Raw genomic sequence first — 26,123 nt, forward strand, 5'->3', positions numbered from 1 at the left:
CTTTACTGGATGCGGGGGAAACTTAGTTAAAAGAGATGAGGAAAAGGTGGAGGTGCTTAATGCCTTCTTCGCCTCAGTCTTTAGCAGCAATACCGGTTGTTCTCTGGATACCCAGTACCCTGAGCTGGTGGAAGGGGATGGGGAGCAGGATGTGGCCCTCACTATCCACAAAGAAATGGTTGGTGACCTGGTACGGCACTTGGATGTGCACAAGTCGATGGGGCCAGCTGGGATCCACCCAAGGGTACTGAGAGAACTGGCAGAGGAGCTGGCCAAGCCACTATCCATCATTTATCAACAGTCCTGGCAGTCGGGGGAGGTCCCAGTTGACTGGTGGCTAGCAAACATGACGCCCATCTACAAGAAGGGCCGGAGGACTGACCTGGGAAACTACAGGCCTGTCAGTTGGACCTCAGTGCCAGGGAAGCTCATGGAGCAGATTGTCTTGAGAGTCATCATGCAGCACTTGCAGGGCAAGCAGCTGATCAGGCCCAGTCAGCATGGGTTTATGAAAGGCAGGTCCTGCTTGACGAACCTGATCTCCTTCTATGACAAAGTGACGTGCTGGGTGGTTGAGGGAAAGGCTGTGGATGTGGTCTACCTTGACTTCAGCAAGGCTTTTGACACCGTTTCCCACAGCATTCTCCTCAAGAAACTGGCTGCTCTTGCCTTGGACTGGCGCACGCTTCATTGGGTTAGAAACTGGCTGGATAGCCGGGCCCAAAGAGTCGTGGTAAATGGAGTCAAATCCAGTTGGAGGCCAGTCACTAGTGGTGTTCCCCAGGGCTCGGTGCTGGGGCCGGTCCTCTTTAATATCTTCATCGATGATCTGGACGAGGGCATTGAGTGCACCCTCAGTGGGTTTGCAGATGACACCAAGCTATGCACGTGTGTCGATCTGCTCGAGGGTAGGAAGGCTCTGCAGGAGGATCTGGATAGGCTGCACCGATGGGCTGAGGTCAACTGCATGAAGTTCAACAAGGCCAAGTGCCGGGTCCTCCACCTGGGGTGCAATAACCCCAAGCAGAGCTACAGGCTGGGAGATGAGTGGTTGGAGAGCTGCCAGGCAGAGAAGGACCTGGGAGTGATGGTTGATAGTCGGCTGAATATGAGCCAGCAGTGTGCTCAGGTGGCCAAGAAGGCCAACAGCATCCTGGCTTGCGTAAGAAACAGTGTGACCAGCAGGGCTAGGGAGGTGATCGTCCCCCTGTACTCGGCTCTGGTGAGGCCGCACCTCGAGTGCTGTGTTCAGTTTTGGGCCCCTCGCTACAAGAAGGACATCGAGGTGCTTGAGCGGGTCCAGAGAAGGGCGACGAAGCTGGTGAGGGGCCTGGAGAACAAGTCCTACGAGGAGCGGCTGAGGGAGCTGGGCTTGTTCAGCCTGGAGAAGAGGAGGCTCAGGGGCGACCTTATCGCTCTCTACAGGTACCTCAAAGGAGGCTGTAGCGAGGTGGGGGTTGGCCTGTTCTCCCACGTGCCTGGTGACAGGACAAGGGGGAATGGGCTCAAGTTGCGCCAGGGGAGTTTTAGGTTGGATCTTAGGAAGAACTTCTTTACCGAAAGGGTTATCATAGAATCATAGAATCATAGAATATCCTGAGTTGGAAGGGACCCTTAAGGATCATCAAGTCCAACTCTTGACACCGCACAGGTCTACCCAAAAGTTCAGACCATGTGACTAAGTGCACAGTCCAATCTCTTCTTAAATTCAGACAGGCTTGGTGCAGTGACCACTTCCCTGGGGAGCCTGTTCCAGTGTGCAACCACCCTCTCTGTGAAGAACCCCCTCCTAATGTCAAGCCTAAATTTCCCCTGCCTCAGCTTAACCCCGTTCCCGCGGGTCCTGTCAGACATTGGAATGGGCTGCCCAGGGAAGTGGTGGAGTCACCATCCCTGGAAGTCTTTAAAAGACGTTTAGATGTAGAGCTTAGGGATATGGTTTAGTGGGGACTGTTAGTGTTAGGTCAGAGCTTGGACTTGATGATCTTGAGGTCTCTTCTAACTTAGAAATTCTGTGATTCTGTGATTCTGTAACTATATTAACCATATTTTTGTCTTTTCACAATGTGTAATGGCACATAAATGACCTCTAAGTCATCAAACACAGTGGTTTGAAATTAGGGAATTTATAATGGTGAGAGTGTTCTGATGCTAATTAGCTCTAGTGTGAACGCTTACACTGGAGGTCAGCTGTTCTGAGTTTTGTCATCTGTTAATGGAAAACACTACAGATTGTGAAATGGCTGATGAATCTACCAACTTTCCATTGTCTCACAAGAGATGAATGTGTATTACTTGAGTAATCTTCTGTGTAGATAATGCTCTTCTGATTCAGACTTGTAGAATCCCATGTGACCAATCAACAGACCCCAACAGTTGAAGACGTTTCAGAGAAGATGGGCAAGAGTGAACTCAGGGAAGAACAAAAAGAATGAGCATAACTTGTCACTAGAAAAGCTGATCTTGCCTCAACAAAGAGGACTCTGGGGTAACCTTTGTTTTTGATATACAGTGGGTCACAGAGTTGTTTAAGTGGTCTTTTCTGAGATAAATCATAGACAGTAATATCTTTCTGAGCTAGCCAGACCAGCATGCAACGTGGGAAAATGTATATGTGTCTCAGCCCATTATCAAGTATAAAAACCGACCACCCAACAAAAAGAGATTTGAAGAAACCATCATGCTGACTGCTCCTGATGATTTTCTTGTTCTTCATGTGTCTGGGAATGTTTTCCAAGATTAGCTACTCCAGCCACTTTTTTTTTTTTTTTATACATGAACTATCAGTTTCATCCTTAGTTTTCTTCCTAAATTCGACACATGCATTCTCACACAGTTCTTACTGAATTCAATATGATACGAAGTTAGAATTGTCCCTTTTAATATTATGGTACCTCTGCTGTAGTACTTTTTCATATTGCTTTTAAAAAAGTCTGTATTATTGCATTTTTCTTATCAGTTTATTAGATTACAGAGAATATTATAAATAATTTTGCTGAGTTTCTGTTCTACCATGGTTATGGTTCTTAACACAGCTTCATGGAGGAACAAAACGACGGCATGTAGAATCAATCATTTTTTCTTTTAAGCTCTTCAGGGCATGGATTCTGCTTGCATATCTATTTTTGCAATCATAGAATAGTTTGGGTTGGAAAGGACCTAAAAGATCATCTAGTTCCAACTCACCTGCCATGGGCAGGGATACTTTCCACTAGACCAGATTGCTCAAAGCCTCATCCAACCTGGCCTTGAACACTTCCAGGGATGGGGTACCCACCGCTTCTCTGGGCAACCTGTCCCAGTGCCTCAAGCACCTCCAGTGTGATCTCTATCAAATGTCGAACACTGCTTTTGAAATGATCATTTTAGCTATTAAAAATCTTTATTAGTTTTCACATGTTGAATTATACATAGATATATGAATAACCATCATTTAGTTTATTCTAACTTGTGTTCCCACGAAGGCTTTTCTTGGTTCTATATCTGTCTTTCTGACTGCACCAGTTGATGCTCAGTGTTGGGGGTCTCCAAACTAGTTTTTAGGCCACTGTTTTTCTCCTTGAAGTCTTTTTCCCTAAGATCGATGACATCATGAACCATTTTTACTCAGTGGACACCAAAATACGGAACGCAACTTTTTAGACCCAGATTAACTTTTGAGTAGAGTTTCACTTATGCTATGAAAAAACTGTCATTGATATCAGTAAACTTCAGACTTCTTTTCTTCCCATTTTCTCCTCTGTAGTGCAAATTAAAATTGCAGTAATAAATGATAAATGCCTGAATATCTCAAGTAGGCCAGTTTGCCACTATGATGTTCAAAAAAAGGTAGATCAACCAGAAATCTGTAAGTATCTGCTTCGTATCAGTAAAATAGTGACAGGACCACTGTACTCTTGTAGGTAGTTGATAAATTTGGAATCGTTTGTCAAGCACTCAAAGAGTCAAATAAAGGTTATAGAAATTTCATATGAAAATTAGAAGGTCAGTATGGATTTAAGATATCATGGTAAATCAGGTTTGAGACTCTGACAAAAGTCATGAATTTGGAATAACAGGTAATTGTATGCTAAAAGGAAAGCGTATACTTAAATTAAACCCATTCCTAAATGCTTTCTTGAGTTCAGCTATAATTAAGAGGATAGAAGAAATATTTCCTCAGATGGAATATGAATATCACAGTATAACTATTATGAGTTGCACTTACATTTACACTGAGAGGCCTGATCAAGTTTAAGTAGGTAACATTAATTCTAACATTTATTAACCTTTTAGATCTTTTAGCATTAACTGTGTGTATTTTCAGGGGCTGCTGTAGCCTTTAGCTTACATGGTTTGTGCTATTGATGCATGTCTACCCATGTAATGTATAAATATTAACCAAAAAAAGATATTTTTTTTGTTAGTAGTAATTCTTATTTTATCTGTCGCTCCAGATACAACCAGATGGACATATTGGAGTCAGCCATTTCTTAGAACCTGAGGCATCTGACTGAGGCAACAAGTGACAAGTGACTATTATTTAACATGTCTTTTTTACTTTGATAAATGACTGACCTTCTTAAAGGAGAGTTGTGTTTTACAATAAAGTTTCTATCAGGAATGTGCCCAGGGACTTCAGATCTAGACTAGAGATCACTGGCATTGTAAGTTCACATAAAGGAGATTTTGCTAAATTCTAAGTTTAATACCTGTAAAAAAACCCTAAGCTATATTAAAGCAAATATCTAATTTCAGCATTATTTTATGTGTCTTTATTAGCTGGATGTGAATGAACATAAATGATAGAGAAAAAAAAAAAAAGAGAAAAAGAAATCAGGTACAAATACAATAGTAAAGGATTATAGTTGCCATAGAATATGTGCTATCTTGAGCTACTTTACAGTATTACAACAGATTTTTTCTTTGTTTCTCTTTATTTGTTGTAGTTGTAACTGAAATAGTGTTTGACTACGTGTGGGTTTTGGAAATAGAAAACAAATTCTGCAATACCATAGTCCCGGTGGAAAAAAAAAAAAAAAAAAAAAAAAAGAGAATTTTGGGGAGTATGTATTCATTTTCTTTAAAAACAAGCCAAACCCCTAGAATATATTTTGGGGGCAGTAATTTACCTGGGAACTGGATAGAAGTATGAACTTCTTCCAGTTACCTTCAGAGTTACTTTCCTGATCAAATGGTTCCAGAATCAGGCCCCAGATACTGTATATTTCCCCTAACACAATGGCAATGAGAAGTTTGCATCATAATGATTTCTGAAGCAAATCTGTTCAGTGAAACACAAAGGATGTAGGAGTATGTCTATGTATTTCTGTCATCATCAGCCCATAAAGTGTATCCATTAATCTCCAGACTTGCTTACATGGCTGCCATACATCACCTGAGGTGCTGTTATTCATGCTTGCATGCACCTGTTTCCTCATTTCCTGGAACAGCTCTGTGAGGCCTTGCAGTGAAAGTTGAGCCAGCTGCTAACCAAACCTGTTTGTTTTGAGGTACTTCTCACTCTGATCAAACCTGGCTGTTACTTCCCATGGACCTGCAAGAACACTACCATTAGCACAAGGAAAGAGATCTGGAGCGGGGTGGCTAGGGTGCAAGACCAACCACTTGAGTCCTGCTTCTTAAGTCAATTATCTCTCAACCTGTTCTTAAGTCAGTTATGTCTCAGATCAGAAACTGAGCCTCTCCCAGCAAACATATGTATATGATTGCTGTCTTAACAGAACAGTCCTTTCTGGTAGAAAGGAAGTGTTTTGTCTGCTAGCTAAGTGTAGGTTATGCAAGTGTTGCCATGTATCATGCGATGATACATGGATACATGTCACCTTGGAGTGTTAAAATCTTGCATATCAGAATCACAGTGAAGAAAATCTCTCCAATTACATTATTTAATTGTTAATAATTAACAAAAATTACTTAACTATGCATATGTGTATGCACACAGACACATGGAAACAAAATAGGTAAAATACAATCATTATAAAATTGCTAGTAGTAGTTTTTGTTGTTTTTGTTTTTCTTTGCAGATTTGGAATATTTAGTGAGAGCTAAGAATAAATTTTAATTAATGTATTTCACATATATAGTATAGATATAGTAGTATCTTTCTCTTTGATTACTTTTTTTTTTTTTTTTTTTTTAAGAGATTAGTGGATAAATAGAATACTAATGAAAAAAGTTTGCTATAATTACATACTGTAAAATCTTCCCTTCGCACACTGACATTTTAGCGTTGCAATACCTTTAGTTACTCTCAACCAGAGGATTATCAAAATTAATGCTACAGTGTGGTGGTCAGCATAGAAGGCAAATTCAGATTGCAGGCTATGAAATTTATGTTGGTGTGCAGTTCCCTCAAGATCTCAAGAGGTTAGGTTCATGTACAAAGCTATTCTGTAAGCTCAATTCTAATTTAATCATGGTAGTTAGAGGCCATGGAAAGAGTGCTAGGACCTGCCCTTTCTGCAAGTAAATATGTCCTCACAGCACTTTGTAAGTGTACCAGTGGGAAAGACAAAGTATAATTCTTCATTGCACCAGTAATAGAGTTACTGGCCACAGAAGCCTACCTTCCTTCTATAAACTTTAATGTAGTGAAGTGTGTTAGAAGCATCTTCATTGCTGAATATTAGCTGTGTGATGATCTGAACCAGCATTTATGTTTGACATACTGCCCAGCTTTTGGATCCTTCTCTTCTTAAGATGTTACTAAAGCCCATGCTACCATTCCTGTAACAGAAATGGACCTTGGGTTGGGTTAGCATTGAGGAACCTTTCTTTTGAACAGCATGTTGTTTAGATGGTACAACGTATTGTAGAAATGGTACTGCATGACTTATCTTGTCTAATCACATTTTCACTAATTCTACATACCTTATGGTTGATCCACATGTAATAAATAATACTTAATATTGGATTTTACTTCTTTAATCATTCCAGTCTAGACTGAGCATTCAGGACTGATTTATTTATGCCACTGTGTCCATGAATTTACATTCAGATGTTTTCATTCTAAACTGGTATGCCAATAGTATGAGAAAACAGAATCATAGAATCATTTAGGCTGGAAAAGACCCTTAAAATCATAAAATCCAGCCATCACCTATCATTACCAAATCCACCACTAAACTCCATCCCTAAGTGCTACATCTACATGTCTTTTAAATACCTTTAGGGATGGCAACTCCACCACTGCCCTGGGTGGCCCATTCCAATGCCCAACCACCCTTTCTGTGAAGAAATTCTTCCTAACATCCAATCTAAACCTCCCTTGGGGCAAGTTGAGGCCGTTTTCTTGTGTCCTATCCTTTGTCATCTGAGAAAAGACTCTGACACCCACCTCACTACAACCTCCTACCAAGTTGTAGATAGCGATGTGGTCCCCCCTCAGCCTCCTTTTCTCAAGACTAAATAATCCTAGTTGCCTCTGCTGATCCTAATATGTCTTGTTTTCTAGTCCATTCATCAGCTTCATTGTACCTAATATACCTAATACCTACATGTACTTAATTGCCTCATTGAATCCATTAAAACCAGTTATAATAAATTGAGTTTTGTATATTTTGCTGTTGAAACTGAAGGTGGAATGTGAGCTAGCTCTAGGTGCTTTATAAAGTAACTTGACACCTGCATCTGGAGAGGGAGATTATTTTTATAAGCACTTCTATCAAAATGCACAGCACTCTGTGTAGAGGGTTGGGGGTACATCTCTGCAGCATGTGATTGCAAGTCAGCCTATGTTCGGGTTAAAGACTCACCAATTGGTACTTCAGTAGACTAGCTAACATGCAGTTTTTCAGACTTTATCCTCTTACATTCAAAATAATTCAAATACTTTTCCACTCATTATTCAAATCATAATTATTATTTATTGTAGCACCTAATAATTAGTTGTATGGAGACATTATTTTCCGCTTCATTGTAACTATCTCATTAATCATGTATGTTGGAAATACTGAGAAATTACGTTTAAGAAAGAAAACCTTTAACTAATATTGTTTTACTTTAATAATTTTTAGTCTTATTACCTAGGAATAGAAGCTGGCTCAATGGATGCAGACCAACTTGGCATAATTTATGCATTTAAGGGTCTACAGGGACAGAAAAATCAGTAGTTACAATTGCTGCCTTTTGTCTAAGAACACATTTGGCTTTGTTTAAACTCAAGCTTTTGATTCCAGAAGAATTTTTATAAAGACAAAATAGAGAAAATAGTGGAAGTCTGTTCTTTATTAATAAGCAGAAAAAACTTGGAACAAAGGGTCACTTTTGACCATTTCTGAGCAACTGCAAGTGATTATTTGCTCAAATAAATTCTTAAATTGAATCTGCCTGTGTTATCATTTTGTGAATGCCTTCACTGTTCCAGATACATAGAGCCATTGTTAGCACTGTTAAGACTACAGAACACATCCTACAGTAAATGACAGTAGTGTCAGAGATGAAGGCAAAAACAATGAAAATGTGGCTTTCCATTAAAATACTGGATCTAATTAACATAATCTTACAAACTCCACTTGTAACTACATATCTAATGGTTCAAAAACAACTATGGAGAGCTGGTGTTCTGTTCATTATACCAGACATTGTGCTGTCTGTAGATTTTGTTCAGAAAGGCAGACATTCATGATCATCTTAAGTACAGTGTTATACAAATTTCAACAAAAGCAACAATAGCCATGAGACACCAAATCTCTATTTGAATATTTTTGTATATAATTATTTATTATTAAAAAAAAAAAAAGAGAAAAGAGTACTGCTACAAGGTGTGTATATCTGTATAGAGAATAGAAAGGGAATTAGCACATGTCTAATGATAAGACTTTTTAATCTTATCAGTGAGTCATTCATTTTCTGGACAAATCTATTTTTGCCTAACATGGTAATTGGTCTAAAGCATAACCAGTTATTTTTGTGAACAGGAAATTATAGTCATTATCAAAGGTCAAAATGCACTGAAGTGCTAATTATTAAGTGGATTAGATTTTGTTAGTCCTAAAAGTGTATGGTGGAGCAGTATTACAAGTCTAATCTCTCCTTAACAATAAATTACAACTTGCTCTAGAGCTGAAGGTTGTTTTGGGGTCTTGGTTGTAATTGTGAACTCATCAGTAACTAAACATGCTCAACAGACACATTCCCAGAGGACTGCTGAAATGAAAGAGCAGTACACGTTTGTGTAAGGCCAGGAATAGAGTCACAAAGACATAAGGAGCAAGAAAAGGAAAAAAATGAAAAAAAGAAAAAAAAGAGAGGTTAGCTGGCTTGAAAATTGGGACTTCTGAAAACTTTCTTTCAAGACACACTTAAAATCTAAAACATTAGAACCTTATCTTACAGCTTTTGTCTTCTGAGAGCTGGATATGTAATTATGACTGAAAAATGAAACAACAGTTACATTTCTGAATTATGGAACAAAATCACAGAATCACAGAATCACAGAATTTCTAGGTTGGAAGAGACCTCAAGATCATCAAGTCCAAGCTCTGACCTAACACTAACAGTCCCCACTAAACCATATCCCTAAGCTCTACATCTAAACGTCTTTTAAAGACTTCCAGGGATGGTGACTCCACCACTTCCCTGGGCAGCCCATTCCAATGTCTGACAGGACCCGCGGGAACGGGGTTAAGCTGAGGCAGGGGAAATTTAGGCTTGACATTAGGAGGGGGTTCTTCACAGAGAGGGTGGTTGCACACTGGAACAGGCTCCCCAGGGAAGTGGTCACTGCACCGAGCCTGTCTGAATTTAAGAAGAGATTGGACTGTGCACTTAGTCACATGGTCTGAACTTTTGGGTAGACCTGTGCGGTGTCAAGAGTTGGACTTGATGATCCTTAAGGGTCCCTTCCAACTCAGGATATTCTATGATTCTATGATTCTATGATAACCCTTTCGGTAAAGAAGTTCTTCCTAAGATCCAACCTAAAACTCCCCTGGCGCAACTTGAGCCCATTCCCCCTTGTCCTGTCACCAGGCACGTGGGAGAACAGGCCAACCCCCACCTTGCTACAGCCTCCTTTGAGGTACCTGTAGAGAGCGATAAGGTCGCCCCTGAGCCTCCTCTTCTCCAGGCTGAACAAGCCCAGCTCCCTCAGCCGCTCCTCGTAGGACTTGTTCTCCAGGCCCCTCACCAGCTTCGTCGCCCTTCTCTGGACCCGCTCAAGCACCTCGATGTCCTTCTTGTAGCGAGGGGCCCAAAACTGAACACAGCACTCGAGGTGCGGCCTCACCAGAGCCGAGTACAGGGGGACGATCACCTCCCTAGCCCTGCTGGTCACACTGTTTCTTACGCAAGCCAGGATGCTGTTGGCCTTCTTGGCCACCTGAGCACACTGCTGGCTCATATTCAGCCGACTATCAACCATCACTCCCAGGTCCTTCTCTGCCTGGCAGCTCTCCAACCACTCATCTCCCAGCCTGTAGCTCTGCTTGGGGTTATTGCACCCCAGGTGGAGGACCCGGCACTTGGCCTTGTTGAACTTCATGCAGTTGACCTCAGCCCATCGGTGCAGCCTATCCAGATCCTCCTGCAGAGCCTTCCTACCCTCGAGCAGATCGACACACGTGCATAGCTTGGTGTCATCCGCAAACCCACTGAGGGTGCACTCAATGCCCTCGTCCAGATCATCAATGAAGATATTAAAGAGGACATGAGATAAAATGAGACATGAATGATTTTTATTTATTTTTTTTAATGTGTTGCTCATTTTAACAACATTCATGATGTCTAATTTTCACAAAATGTTAGTTCACTGGACAAATACAGCTAGCCAAAAACAGGCAAGTGTTGGCTATTAGTTTATATCACTACTATTAGAAATGGCTGGTTATACAGAGGAGGACAGATCATCAAAACTATGCATTACTGTTTAGGCTCTGATTAGTGCAATTTCAGAATGGCTTTTGTGAATTAGACACTAGTTTATTCAGAAGGTTGTAGGTCTGACTGTATTCTTGCAAATTTAGCGAATGTGTTTTATACAAATGAAATAGTGGCAGATAGATGATGTACACATGGTCCAAAATAATCTAGCTTTTGTTTCCTTCATCTGACATTTTTCTATCTGAAATTGTATTTCCTTTCCCAGTAGAAACAGTAAAGTGGGGTAATTATTAAGGTAAAATATATAACGTAGATATTAATGTAATGTAATTATTATTAAGTAAAGGCTGTTGTAATATCCTCCTTCTGAGGTTATGAAAGCTATTTTCATGTAATTAAAGCGTTATTTTAAAGATGAATAGAAAAAGCCTCAGCTGGTATAGCATTTTACATCATAAGGTAAACTAGAAAAGGTTGTAATGATATGTAATGTTATAGTGCATTTAGAGCTAGAGAATCAGCTATGAGAAAAAAATCAGTCTAGTGTCTGTCTACCCGGATCAACTGGAATGAAGTAGCCTGGAAGCTGAAACCTCTGTTGTTTTCTGATCCTTGGTAGAAAGCATTTGATTCTTATTTATAAACTTTTTTTTTTTTTTTTTTTTTTTTTTTTTCCAGTTAAAGCATCATTAAAGGCTTTATGTTTTAGATGCAGTGTTACTAAAACACGAGAGAGCATTTCAAGGCCAAATACCCTTCCTAGCTTGCTTAATTAATAAACATGTTGATAAAAGGGGATATTTACCGAAACAGTAACATAAAACAAAACGGTATGATATCAGCTTGCATTTTTCTACAGTTAAACCAGTCTTCTGTGCCCAATCTCACTTGGACAAAATGTCTTACAGAGTCACAGAATAGTTGAGGTTGGAAGGGACCTCTGGAGATTGTCTAGCTCAACTCCACTGCTTAAAGCTTGAACAGGTTACTCAGGGCTGTCCACAGCCAGCTTTTGAGCATCCACAAATTTCACAACTTCTCTGAGCAACCTGTTCCAGTGTTCAGTCACTGTAACAATAAAAAGGTTTTTCTTATGTTTCTTGTGTCTATGTTTGTGTTCATTGTCTCTTGTCCTTTTATTGGAACCACTGAGAAGAGTTTGTCTCTGTTTTCTTTACTCCTTCCCATCAAGCAATAAGATACCCTCTGAGCCTTTCCTTTTCAAGGCTAAACAGTATGACTTCTCTCAGCCCTTGCAACTGCTCTATCCTGTTTTGTGACGTAGTTAAATTTTGACTTCAGTGAGAACTTCGTTCACATACAGATTATGAAGTTAGGTCTGAGGTGAGCACGGAATGTACTGAAGTACTCTTCACACACACTTGACTCCATTTTGGGAACATAATGATAGCTGTCTTTGCTTGGAAATTCCACGGAACTTGTAGCTGCAGTAGTTCCAGGACAAGAATGAAGAATGGAAGTTAGGAGGCAAAAGAACAAAGTTTCATCTCTACAGAAGAATTTGGGGGAACAGCTAAAAAGCACATTGAAATACAAACATTAATTAAGTCCTGGAGGTGATCCAAACTGCCTGCAAACACTTCCGATGTTTAGAGATATATTGTAAACCCCCAACCTGCTATCACTGTTCTCGATGGCCTGGCAGTATTGCAGATTAGTGATCAATTAAGTTATAGTATATTAAACGCCTAAATTTTCAAGCCTACTTTCTGTGGGTAGTAACATGACAACTGGCATATTTCAAAACCTGCCCAGTATCCCATGGTGTCTTTCATATCAGAAGAATGTGAGATATGGACCTTTGAAATGTGATCACATCAGGCTAGTCAAATGGGCAACATGTCAATTGTACAAGTGCTACCTCAGGGAAAATGTTGTCATATTCATGGATGAACTGATGTACTAGGTATACGATGTGTTGTCATTCAGTCTGTCTTGTGGCTATGAACTGGAGAACATCATACTTCTTTAGATATTTGACTAATTAGGACAATGCTATAACATTGTTTGAAGTTTTGCATTTTTTATGCCTAACATATTTCTTGATTTTGTTCCTACACTGGAAAAACTACACTGTCTGCATTCCCTGTTGGGCTGTCACTGACCTTAGGACTCCCAGGTGATTCTGTCCATGGTATGTATACGTATAGTGCTTAGGGTCTGGGCTGCTTGGGAAGCAAAGGAGACTGTATGATGGGTAAAACTGGCACAGTAGTATGGCCCTTAAACAATTGTCTTTCATTCCCTCACCACCCCTCCAACTTCCCTCTTTTCCTCTCTTTTATCATGGCCTTCAGTAGGTGATACTTGTTTTGTGAGCAGTGCTGAATGCCCTCAGCTCCACTGTAGTCAGTGGCAGTCACTTTTTGAAACTTAGACTGAATCTGGGTGGAGAATTGTTACTTCTGGTGTTTGCATGTGAAGACTTGCATCCTTGCAACTGTATAAAGAAAAGGACACGTAGGTGATGAGGTGGTCTGTTTATCTCCCCATCTGCCACCTCCTCTTCCCTCTGCACCCCTCAATTTTTCATAAGTCATGAACTGGTATCTGCAAGATTTTACAAAGTAGTACTGGATTCAAGTATCATTTGGCTTTCAACACTGCCTAGTTAATGAATACACCCTGCATGATTCTTGCCTCCCTAAGCAGTCCCTAAAACACGCAGTGGTGGCTGTCCATGGACAAATGGCTGGGGTGTAGTGGTCAGGAGTGATAAAAATGAAATTCCAAAATACAAAATTAAAAAAAAAAAAAAAAAAAAAGATGTAGTGGAAAGCTGATGGACAACTATAGGAGGAAAGGAGCATGGGAATCTGGAAATGAAGTGCAAGAACTGTGTGGGAGTGGTTAGAAAATGTAGGAGACATTTCAACTAATGTCATTTGTTCTGCTGTTGAACCACAACTTTTTTTTTTTCCTTATGTGTTAATCTTTCTGAAAATTCCTGAGAGGGAATGAATTTATGCTAGTCTAATGCAGTAGCAAATGTATAGCACAGTGAAGAGTCATTCCCTTCGCTGTAGCTTATTTAAGAATGTATTGGACTGTACATTAATAAAAATTTGCCTGTTCTGGTTTTTATTGCTCATTTCTGCAGTTCTGATTTTGTAAGTTGAAAAAAAAAATGTTAAAAATATTTTGCTTAGAAATCTGGATGAGTTACTGTTGTCATATGGTAGAGGAAATGTTTTTTCATTACTGTTAATAGTTTTCCCCTTACATTATTACTATCAGTGCAAGCCAAGCCACCAGTTAGATCTTTCTGAAGCTTTGTATTTTGAGAATTTCTAGTAAGAAGAATGATGAGTACTTTTGGCATCTACCATGAAAAAAATTACTGCTGTGTAATGGCTTTATAAGATTTTTTGTTGTTGTTGATGCTAAAACATTAAAAGGAAGGGGAAATATTTTTTTCTCTCTGAAAGAAATAACTTACTGTTTTGACTGTGTGTTAAGTATCAGGTATTGGAGTAGGGGAAGGATTCTTGGGTTCTCATAGCACTATGAGCTACCTGAATGTATACATAATTGCATTTTCTGACACAGTGACACTTGCAGCTGTGTAGAGTGCTTTTCCCACTTAAGGGAATGTCTTCCATCCCACTGTTCTGCAGTGTGGGACTCAAGTTAGAACTCTTGCATCCTGAGTGGGAGGAGTGCGTTTGTACAGTAGGAGACAGACACCATCATCTCTTTTGGCATTTGCGTACTTAGGGAAAGAATGCCTTGTTTGTCTATGATAGAAACTCCAGCAAAAGAGTCGCTGTGGATTTTGCTCAGAAATACCCAATACCCCTATGGAGGATTGAGCTGAAAATGTGCTTATTTATTCAGGGTTTTTCTGTTAGCTAGTTGGTCATTGTGTGCTTCAGTATGCTGGATACCTCTGCCTTGTTCTCAGACCTCTGTTTCAAATTAGATGGCCTAAGTGACACCGAGCTGTGGATTCCACTGCTAGAGCCCGGAGTCCCTGAATTTAATGACCTAATATTGGCATTTCTTATTATTTTACACCCTCCCCCACCCCCTCAGCTTCTCCGTATACCATTTTGTTCAACCTAAATAAATGTTTCATATGTGAAGGCAATTTTTTAACTTATTTTCAGATTTCTACTACATTGATTTATAATACTCAAGCTACTAGCGTTCATATGCATCTGTGGCTATATGAAGAAACAAGCAAGGGGTCTCTCCTGTTGTTCAGGGTCTCCAACAAACAAGACAGATGCATAATCTACCCTACCATGTAAGATAGGATCAAGACATTAAAACTCTAGTACAATTATTTAATGCAGTGATATTGCTAACTCACATTTCATTGTGTGGCATCCTTTCACCAGGACTTTTCCGTGATTTTTAATTATTTGAACATATCTATTTACTCCACTAGGGGGAAGCAACACGCACAAGTAGAGCCCAACAGCTTTCTAAAAAAATACTCTTAAAAAGCCATGCTTATTCTAGCCACATGCACATGTAATTGTTGACCAACGCCAAGGAAGAAACCTGAAGATACTAATAGTTATTTAAACAGGAGTAGCATTTTATCAGAGTTGAGTAATATATTACTGGCAAACTGACATGTTAGTATTTAGCAGTGTCTGTTGTCTGTTCAGGGCCTTCTGTTTCTGTATTATAATGTTATAATGAGATTAACTGAAGTAGCCTTTGACAGAGGTGCAAATGAGTAGGAGAACAGTAGAACCACAGAGCTGTAGTCATTTGCTTTTTTTTGCTCCCTGCTCTCTCTCCCCCTTGTGTTTGTTTGTTTGTTTGTTTTTTGTTTTGACATTTCCCTAACAGCAAAGTAGCAGGAAGCCTAGCCTTGGGAGGTAGTTCAGCATGAGAATACAACCAATGGTTAATATTTTAGAAAAGATCAATTACATCCTTACCATACTCTGTTACTGATACTGGTTATGCTAAATATCTCATTTGGTAAACATTAGAACATTGCTGTGATGTTTTATAATAGCAAAATTGGCTGTCTGCATATCACATGCATATTTTGTGAACTATAATATAAGATCATTAGATTTTGTCAATGTGTAGTATGTGGTTGAAAAAATTTATGTTTGCTATTTCAGCATGTAGTCCATTCCTGATTTGTAAAATTAATATAGGAATGAGTATATAACAGTATGCATTTCACTTTATAGAATTTACAATTGGTGTTTTAATCATATTTCACAGAAAGTGGAAATTTCACACTGGTCAGGATCACCACATTGGGATTCTGCTTGCTTGTAACTAAAAGAAGAGCTGGCTAGCTCATTAAGAAAAAAGGTTTTGGTTTTACATAGTGAATACAATGCCTTGTATTTCATTTTAGTATATACGCATTACAGTATCTAAAACAACAATGCTAAGACTTTCTAGCTCTAACTCATCTGTTCTACACTCCTGTGCTATGCAGAAATATGAAATGTATATTCCATTAAGAAAATAATTCAGTGAATGATGACACTTTCTACAGATATGGTTGACAACAATGAATATGCAGCAAACAGTTTATATTTTAGACTAAGATGTGGCAGAGTAAATCTTTTTTTTTAAATCTCCTTGCATGACTTGTACTTTGGGGGAGCTAGTCATGTGTATAGAGGAGGAAAGATTGGGTCAGCTGTGAAATGTAAGGAGTATTTTCTGTTACAACAGCACAGGCTCCAAAAGCACAATAATTGATGGCAGTGTGATACCTTATCCTTGGTTAGCAAATCATCGGCATATTGCACAGAAAGCTGAATATGGTGCTTGCAGAAGTAACATTCAGACATTTTATTCCATGCCACGTTTCAGTTCTCTCTGAGATCTACCAATGTAACAGTTTGAAAACACTGATTTAAAACATGCAGTTTAATTATAGCTGCCTAGCCAAAAGTTAAAGTGTACTGTTAAGAGCATTATCCAAATGCCTGTTGAACACTGATAGGCATGGAATATCAACCATATCTCTAGGAAGCCTGTTCCGGTGTCTGAGCACCCTCATGGTAAAAAAATTTTCCTAATGCCCAGTCTGAACCTCCGCATTGCATTTTGTGCTGTTCCCATGCATCCTGCCATCAGTTTCCAGAGAACAGAGTTCAGCACCTCCCTCTCCACTCCCCTCAGGGAGCTGCAGAGAGTAATGAAGCTGCCTTTTGGCCTTCTTTTCTCCAGAGTAGACAAGGCAAGTGTCCTCAAGGCAAGTCTGTCATCATAGGACATGCTTTTCTGCCCTGTGACCAGCTCTGTTTCCCTCTGCTGGATGGTTTCAAGGACCTTGGCATCCTTTTTATGTTGCTGAGCCCAGAACTGCATGCAGTATTCAAGGTGAGGCCACACTAATGCTAAATGTAGCAGGAGAATCACTTCTTGACCAGCTGGCAGTGCTGTGTTTAATGCACCACAAAATGCAGTTTGCACTCCTGGCTGCCAGTGCACACTGCTGGCTCATGTTGTTGAACCAGTATTGGTTCACAACCAAAATGTTGCTAGAAGAGGTAGCTGCAAAATGCCCCAATGCTAATAGATGTAGACTAAGGTAGAATTAGTTTCTGTGAAATTTCTGAAGTTTCATCAGTGAAAAAGAAATGTATTAATATGAATTATCTTTGTTATGAGATGCATAGGGCTGCAATCTATACACAAATGCCTGATGTCTACCCATAAAGGCAAAAATACAGCAGAGACACCTAATCACTCTCTCTGTTTCTCATTTGCATTTGCTGTGGTATTAATTACCATAGCTAGTATACTTCTCAAACTGATAGAAATAGAAACCTCGTCCATTGATGGCTGAAATTGACATTCACTATAGAAATACTTGCAGTCAAATAATGGGCTATGATTATCCGACAGACAAAAAAAGTTCGAGCAGGAAGAAAAAAAAAAAAAAAAAAAAAGAGATTTTAGCTGTTACAAAAAGTCAAAATCCGAAAATTTATTTATGTGACATTTTATAAGTGGTGTCCAAGTGCAGACACTTCCCTTTCTATGTACATAGTGTAGGATAATAAGAGCTAGTAAGAGTCATTCCTCTTTAATCACACTATCAGACTGGCTTGAAGTAGGTGGGCAAGGCACTGAGTCATATCTTTCTACTTAAGGAAATGCCTCCCTCCTTTGTGAATTTCCATTGTGATCGGAGAACTCTGTGACAATCAGCTTTACTTTAAATTGTATTTAAATAGTATTTTTGTGTATTTGTGCTTGCTGGGGAGAACGTGCCACCAACACAGGAGAACACAGTTAATATCTCACACAGACAACCTGCTAAAGTGATCATGAATGGGGATGAAGAAAACTACTATGGAAAACATGGTAATTTATGTGCTTTCTTAGAAAACAATTCATAAGGGCCTGATCTAAATCTCATTTAATTCAACTGGGTTATTTCTATAAACTTTAATAGACTGGGATACAGCCCCAAATGTTTGTTTTTATAACTTCCTCAATTATTAGCAATATCCTTATTTTTTCCAGCATAACATTTGAAAGTTTATTTAAATTGCAGATCAAAGGTAGACAGTATATATTTGCCAATTTTTATTTAAGACAGGTAATTATTAGTCTTTTTTTAATTATTAAATTAATGCAGTGATAAACTGCAATGTTTAATTCAATTTGCTGTTTGGAGTCAGAATTGGTAGATCAAATATCCTGTGAAATATTTATATTAATGGCATTATAATTCAAAATGCAAAAGTATCCTATTAAGCAGCCCTGAAATAGATCTGCCTCGTCTGCGAAGACTATAATCTCAGTTTTTAATACTAGCAAAAAAATTACAGTAGTTATGCCACATCACTGCTTTCTTTCCTTACACCTTCCAAACTCCTGAAGCTTGGAATTTGCTTTCTAAATGTGATCTTTGGGCTTTTATAGTTAAGGAAGTGATTTACTTTTACCAGGAGATACCTATTAATAACATAAAATAAATGTTATTTTATTATCTTATGTTATTATTATTATTATATTATGTTATGTAATTTTAAAATAAGATAAAATAATTTATCCCACCCCCTGAAGAATCTTCTCCATTTTTAAAAGAACGATATTAAAAAAAAAAAAAAAAGTAAGGGATTTGATTCCTAATTTGGAAAAAATGAGAATGAAGCAAACAACATACTGATTTATTTATTATTATTATTTTGCAATAAAGTATATTCCCAGTTTCTGTGTTTAAATCCAAGATTTAAAGTTTCTGCATTTAAATCCCAGTTCCTGCACCTGGGGCACAACAACCTCTAGCAGTGCTACAGAATGGGAGATGAGTGGTTAGAAAGCTGCCTGGGAGAGAAGGACCTGGGAGTATTGGTTGATAGTCAGCTGAATATGAGCCAGCAGTGTGCTCAGGTGGCCAAGAAGGCCAACAGCATCCTGGCTTGTATAAGAAACAGTGTGACCAGCAGATCTAGGGAGGTGATCGTCCCCCTGTACTCGGCTCTGGTGAGGCCGCACCTCGAGTACTGTGTTCAGTTTTGGGCCCCTCGCTACAAGAAGGACATCGAGGTGCTTGAGAGTCCAGAGAAGGGCGACAAAGCTGGTGAAGGGTCTGGAGAACAACTCTCATGAGGAGCAGGTGAAGGAGCTGGGGTTGTTCAGCCTGGAAGAGGCTCAGGGGTGACCTTATGACTCTATGTATTTACCTTAAAGGAGGCTGTAGCGAGGTGGGGGTTGGTCTATTCTTCCACGTGCCTGGTAACAGGTCGAGTGGGAATGGGCTAAAGTTGTGCCAGGGCAGGTTTAGAGGGCAGGTTTAGGTTGGATATTAGGAAGAACTTCTTTACTGAAAGGGTTGTTAGACACTGGAATGGGCTGCCCAGGGAAGTGGTTGAGTCACCATCCCTGGAGGTCTTTAAAAGACGTTTAGATGTAGAGCTTAGTGATATGGTTTAGTGGAGGACTGGTTAGTGTTAGGTCAGAGGTTGGACTCGGTGATTTTGAAGGTCTCTTCCAACCTAGATGATTCTGTGATTCTGCTTATGTTTTGGTAAGGAATATTCCAGTGATGTTACAGACTACTTTGGTCAGTGAATTTTAATGTACTTTAGAATTTGCATATAGTTACTCTTTCCTGTGTAAACTGCCACATTCTTTAATGGATTTATGTCAAGAGTTGCATTACAGAGGGGCACAGTTTAAGTATCATGGCACAGCAATGTGCCATGATAAACATAGTGACTTCTGACAATGAAGAACAGTTCTTGGAAGAAGTTTGCCTTGCTGCAATAATTATACTGCTGTTAGTGAATAATACTATGTTACAGCATCCCTCTGCTTTCTTGATGGACAAGAAAGTTTCCATTTGAATCACAGCTCATTATCTGGAATGCTTTGTCTGTTTTTATTTTCTTGCCTATGAATTAGAGATACTAGTTTTTATTGTATCAGTATTGTGAAGTTCACCTACACTTGAATATGTTCCACAAATATATACATCTTTTGACATGGATTTTCTTGTTTCCGTTTCAGAATCAGGTATGATATAAATAACAAAACTTGAACTAGTTACAATGTTAGACACTCTGTTAGTAATGATTTTATTACAGTGAGAAGGACACTGCAATAAACATGTATCTTGCCCAACTTGTTATGTTATAAAACCATTCTATTTAATGGAGACATTCTGGAAAATCAGGAGATTGATTTGTCAACAGGCTTTCAACAGCACCGACTGACTGGAGAAACATCTATAAGCAAAATAAAAGTATGGGTTTCCCCGCTGAAAGCCTATCATATTTTTAAAAATCTAGCTTGTTCCAATGCCAAGAGGATCAGGTATCTATCTGAAAAGTAAATAATATGTAACACATTAGAAAAGATGAAGTACGTTCAAATAGATTTGTGATGTGCTAGGTCTTGGCTGGCTGTAATCATAATTACAGCAATGTGGGGCTGGATGTATCTCAAGAGATCCATTTGGCCATCTTCGTGCTGAAACATGGTACATTTTGCTATTCTGTTCCCAATGGGTGTTTGTCTAATCTGTTCTTAAAGCTTATGGTGAGGAAAATCAGAAGTATGCTTGAAAACCTATTCCAGTATTTAACTGCCTGTGTGCTCTGAAAGGTTTCTTAATGCCTAATCTAAACCATCTTTGCTATAAATGAAGTTGTTTCCTCCTCTTTCTCTGATAGAGGAAGCTGAAGATAAATGATCACTGTAATTTTTGTACAGTATTTGAGGACCATTTTTTTGTCCTCTCTCCCTTAATCACAGTCATTGAAGTTTACATTCATTTACTTCTTTTTGTAAACTTCTTAGTATCTTGCTTTTCAGTCAGTCCTTCTACTCTTTCCAGTTTGTTTGTATCTTTTGAAATTCTAGTGCCGTGTTCTAGATACAGTTTTTCAGCTGAGGTCTTACATGTCCCAAGCAGAAGGAACAATGACTTCACCAGTCATGATCACCCTTCTTCAATCAGTTGTGCAATTTTTTTTTACAAAGGCATTGCTTTACTGACTCATTCTCTCTTTGTAGTCTGCCATAATTGTTTAGGGTTGTTGATGTTGTTAAAGGCAATTATTCTATATGGATTTGTAACCTGAGTTTGTCTTTATAACTTCCTTCGGTTTATGAAAATCACACTGAATTGTTAAAATGTTTATCAAAATAATTTTGATTCTGTCTCCGGAAGCATTTTAACACTTGTCACCTGCACGATTTCTAAGTGTTCATTCTATTTTTTTTTGTTGTTGTTCAAATTGTTACGGAAATTATAATAGCCCTGGAAAACAGGTTGCTCCAGTAGTGAGGTTGTGCTAGCTACTGACACTCAAGAGTGAGATTTTGGAGTCAGTGAATGGTTTGGTAAGTGTTTGCCCTCAAAAGCAAACAGATTGTAAGAAAGAATTATTGGGAATGAACTGAGATCAAATGAGAAAAATCATTATATATTTTATAAATAACAGCCAATGTGTACTGTGAATATCCTGTGCAGTTCTGGTCTTTCCTTTTCCAGTGATATATAGTAGCACTGAAAAAGGTCCAGAAAAAGAATATCAACATGACCAGAAGTGCGGAACAACTTATGTATGAGAAACAGCTAAACAGACTAGGACTCTTGACTCTGGAGGACAGATTAATAAAGAGGAATATAGTAAGAACCTGTAAAATTATCAGTAGCATACTATGCTACAGGTATGAGCTGACTGATGGCAAGCTTAAAACAAACAAAAGGAGATAGTACTTCAATATTTCATTAATCTGTAATAGGGCATTGCAGATTCTGAAAGTGTGTGTGAGTTAAAGAGATTTATGAGATAAAAAGAAATTCACCAACAACTACTAAATACAAAGTCTGTTCAGAGTCTTTGGTTCAGAAAAGTGCTGAGTTGCAAATCTCTATAATCTTAGAGAGAATTTTAGGAAAATACCACTGTTAGTCTTGATTTTGCATTTCTCCTCAGGTGTTCACTATGGCCCCTTGAAAAATACAGGTCATAGGTTTGATGGAACTTGTGATCTGGTGTTGGTGTTCTTACAGGTTAAACTTGGGTCCTATATGAGCTATGTACAAAGGCTCACTTCAGTATGCCTTATGCCTAGAATTTATCAGTAGGAAGTATTATAACGGATTCTGAATTGTTCTGTAGAGAAGTTATTTTTTATATGCTTAATTTGTAGAAAATGTTATATGAATAGATTCTTGAAAATACAGGCTTTGGCCCAGCATAAGCTATTGTGTGGAACATTTGCTTTCTGGAGCGTGGTGGATTTCCATTGTCACTGAGTAACAGAATAACTTAAATCATCCACTCTCCAGCATTTCTGTCATACTTGGCTCCTCCAAAGTTTTAGCTTTCCCAATCTCTTTGTTAAAATGTATTTGTTTTAGAAGCTTGGTGAGGTGGAGCTGAACAGCTCAGATAAAGAGCAAATAGAATTGCAAGATCTGCTTTGTTTGTTGTGCTGGTCTGCCAGTATTTTGATAAGGTTTTCTGATATAAACCAAGAACAAAGTCTAGAGTTAGTAAGTAAATTTTGCTTCTAATAAGTTTCTGAATTCTTCTCTAATTGAACAAAAACAAGTATTTTGTTGGTGGACTAGGAAAAGTTTAGGCTGGTAACAACACCCTTTAACACTAATTGTATTCTGAAGAAGAGATCCTTAAGTAGGCAGCGAGACGGTACTCAGCCATTTGTATTGTAGCAATGATATCCTAATGAAGAAGTGATTTTTCACTGCACATAATTTGGTTTGGTAAATCCTTATAATTATTGAACTTCAAAATACCCTGGAAGTCTGAATAGCTTTAAAATCATGGTCTTTTAAATGAGGTAGAATCATAGAATCATTAAGTTTGGAAAAGACGTCCAAGGTCATCTAGCCCAGCTGTCCCCCTGCTACCAATGTCACCCACTAGACCATGTCCCTAAGCACCACGTCCAACCTTTCCTTGAACACCCGCAGGGACAGCAACTCCACCACCTCCCTGGGCAACCTCTTCCAATGCCTAACCACTCTTTCTGAGAAGAAATTTCTCTTAATTTCTAACCTGAACCTCCCCTAGAGTGATTTGAGGCCATACCCTCTTATCCTATCGCTAGTTATCTGCGAGAAGAGGACGACCCCCAGGTCCCCACAACTTCCTTTCAGTAGCCAATGTACAGCAAATGTTTTTGAAACTAGAACATTGCTAGTAATTAAAAACTAAAACGGCAGATGGTGTTACTCCATGCAGGGCAATTTTTTCATCTCTCAGGATCTGTGAGTAAAGACAACCAAGTAATCTGCTTAAACTCCAACCCACAACAAAAGAAGGAACTTGAAAAGGAAAATTTAAACTCTGCCATAAATTTTTGTTATTATTTCAGAAGTGAAATCACACTGTAAGCCTTTGTATTCAAGTCCACATTTGAAACACAGATTGGAGCTAGTATTTTGTAGTTTCTCAGTAAGGTTTGCTTATTTGTAGAGAGGATCAATTGGAACTATGCTAACCGGGATAGCCATCCATAGAAATTTATCACAGTTAATTCCTTTCATCTGTAAACTCAGGCTAGATGCTACCACCTGTTTATAGGAAGGTCCTGACTTGACCGTCTTGTCAAATATGACCTTCTGAGGTTCATACAAAGCAACAAACATATTCAGGAACGTATGCGTTTCTTCCCCAGGATGTTCAACACCAAGAGCTTGTAGCAAACAAATGTTATTTGTTGAAGCTACTGAATGTAATATTTCTTGATCAAAATAGCAGTACAGAATACAATACGTTATAGTAATGTTGGCAAGTGTCCTGTTTTCAGCTAGGATAGAGTTAATTTTCCTCCTAGTAGCTGGTAGGGTGCTGTGTTTTGGCTTAGGAGAAGAGTGCTGATAACATGCTGATATTTTAATTGTTGCAGAGCAGTGCTTACACCAAGCCAAGGACATTTCAGCTTCTCACTCTGTCCTGCCAGCAGGCAGGCTGGGGGTGCAGCAGGAGCTGGGAGGGGACAGACCCAGGACAGCTGACCCAAACTGACCAAAGGGGTATTCCATCCCATCTGATGTCATGCTAAAAAATATATAGGGGTGGCTAGCCAGGACTGGGGGGCTGGCTGCTCAGGCATAGACTGGGCATTGGTCAGCAGGTGGTGAGCAACTACATTGTACATCGCTTGTTTCGTACACATTATTATTAGTAGTACTATTATCATTATTATTATTATTATTTTTCTATCTTAATAAACTGTCCCTGTCTCAACCCACAGGCTTCATTTTCCTGTTTCTCTCCCCCATCCCAGAGAGGGAGGAGGGAGGGTGAGCAAACGGCTGTGTAGTGCTTAGTTGCCGGCTGGGTTAAACCACAACAGCAAGATGCTGGACAACAAAAAATCTGATCCATCTTCCTGTATTACTTATAACCACAGAATCATTGAGGTGATTGGGAGGTCTCTAGTCTGACATCCTGCTCGGAGCAGAGTCAGCACTGAATTTCTGCAATCTCCAGCCTGATTCTTGTCATCTGGTAAGCCCAATGCAACAAGGGCAAACCTGTGATGCTGGTATCTAAAATAAAGTCCCGTAACCAAAGAAGTAGGAAGTAAGAATAACTGCAAAGGTGGAAATATAATGCAGAATCATAGAAGAATATAATGCAGAATCATAGAAGAGACATTTAAGATCATCTAGTTCTTAAGTACAGAAGTGACTCCAGACTGTCATTAGATTTTTAGAGAAAAATCAGAAGGGCGTAGCCTGCAGCTCCAGAGAGGTAGGTTCATTTACTTGCTGCCAAACACACTTTGTGTGCAGCTGTGAGATACAACTGTTGTCTCTCAAATATCAGCAATTTTATATTGTGAACTCTTTGCATAGGTGTAGTGATAGGATGTACATTGGAAATAATTATGTGGTAAATGAGAGGCCCTCATTTTTTTATGCTAGAAGAAAATAAGCTTTGATCTTCTCTACCAAAATTAGGTAATCATATTGGTGAATTACTGATAATGCTGACATGAAATTATTTTAACAGAATTGAGTAAATAGGAATATATAGAAGACATTCTTCAAAGACTGCTATTAACTCCCCCCTCTATGTAAGTTTTATTTTTAATAAGGACATGCTTTTATGCTGTTTTATTTTAAATGCAGGTGAACCAAGGAAATTTGACCCAAAGTTCAGAGGACCTATTCATAACAGGTAAATATCTTAAGTCATTCTTTTTTCATTCAGTTGGGTTTGTGGTGAACAGAGCATAAACATTTAATTTACAAAACTTGTGAAATTGATTCTGCAGTTCTTTTTAATCCAGAAGACTATCCTTACCACACTTAAGCAATATTATATGTATGCTTTTAGTTCTTTCAACCTAAATGCCAATTCTGTATGCTTTGTGTTGTCTAGTACCTGCTGTCTTAACTTGAGCTGATGTAAGCAGAACTGTTAGTTATCAAATACTACTAAGCCTGCAGGAACTGGTGGCGCAATCTGTATCTGTGCAGTCTGTGGTGTTGTTATATTCTGTGGTCCCTTGGCTGGATAATGCAGTCTGTCTTGTTTCCATATAGTATGGGACTGGAAACCAGACATACTCTATTCTTCAGTTTGCAGCTGGTTTTCCTGCACAGAGGGATGAAACTGTGATCATATGCCAGGACAGCTTAACATTTTTACTGTTATTGTATTCTGATCTAGTGAAAGGTGTCCCTGCCAATGTCACAGGGGTTGGAACTAGATGATTTTTAGAGGTCCCAAACCATTGACATTTTCTGCAATTTCAGAGATATATATGTGGTATTCTACCATTTCATCACTTTCTACCATTCCAAAGCAGCTTTTAAAAAACAAAATCACATAAAA

At 38.9% G+C, this 26,123-nt stretch overlaps 1 protein-coding gene across 1 annotated transcript in view; it reads left to right on the forward strand.

Annotated features, from left to right (window-relative positions):
* SLC44A5 (solute carrier family 44 member 5) overlaps window positions 1-26,123 on the forward strand; it is an 86,832-nt gene that overhangs the window by 15,449 nt on the left and 45,260 nt on the right. The window contains exon 2 of the mRNA XM_032192327.1: window positions 25,415-25,463. Within this exon, the coding sequence (XP_032048218.1) occupies window positions 25,415-25,463 (49 nt within the window). The remainder of the gene's footprint in view (window positions 1-25,414; window positions 25,464-26,123) is intronic.

This window comes from Aythya fuligula, chromosome 8 (genome assembly GCF_009819795.1).
Source record: "Aythya fuligula isolate bAytFul2 chromosome 8, bAytFul2.pri, whole genome shotgun sequence".
In the NCBI taxonomy this organism is placed as follows: domain Eukaryota; kingdom Metazoa; phylum Chordata; class Aves; order Anseriformes; family Anatidae; genus Aythya; species Aythya fuligula.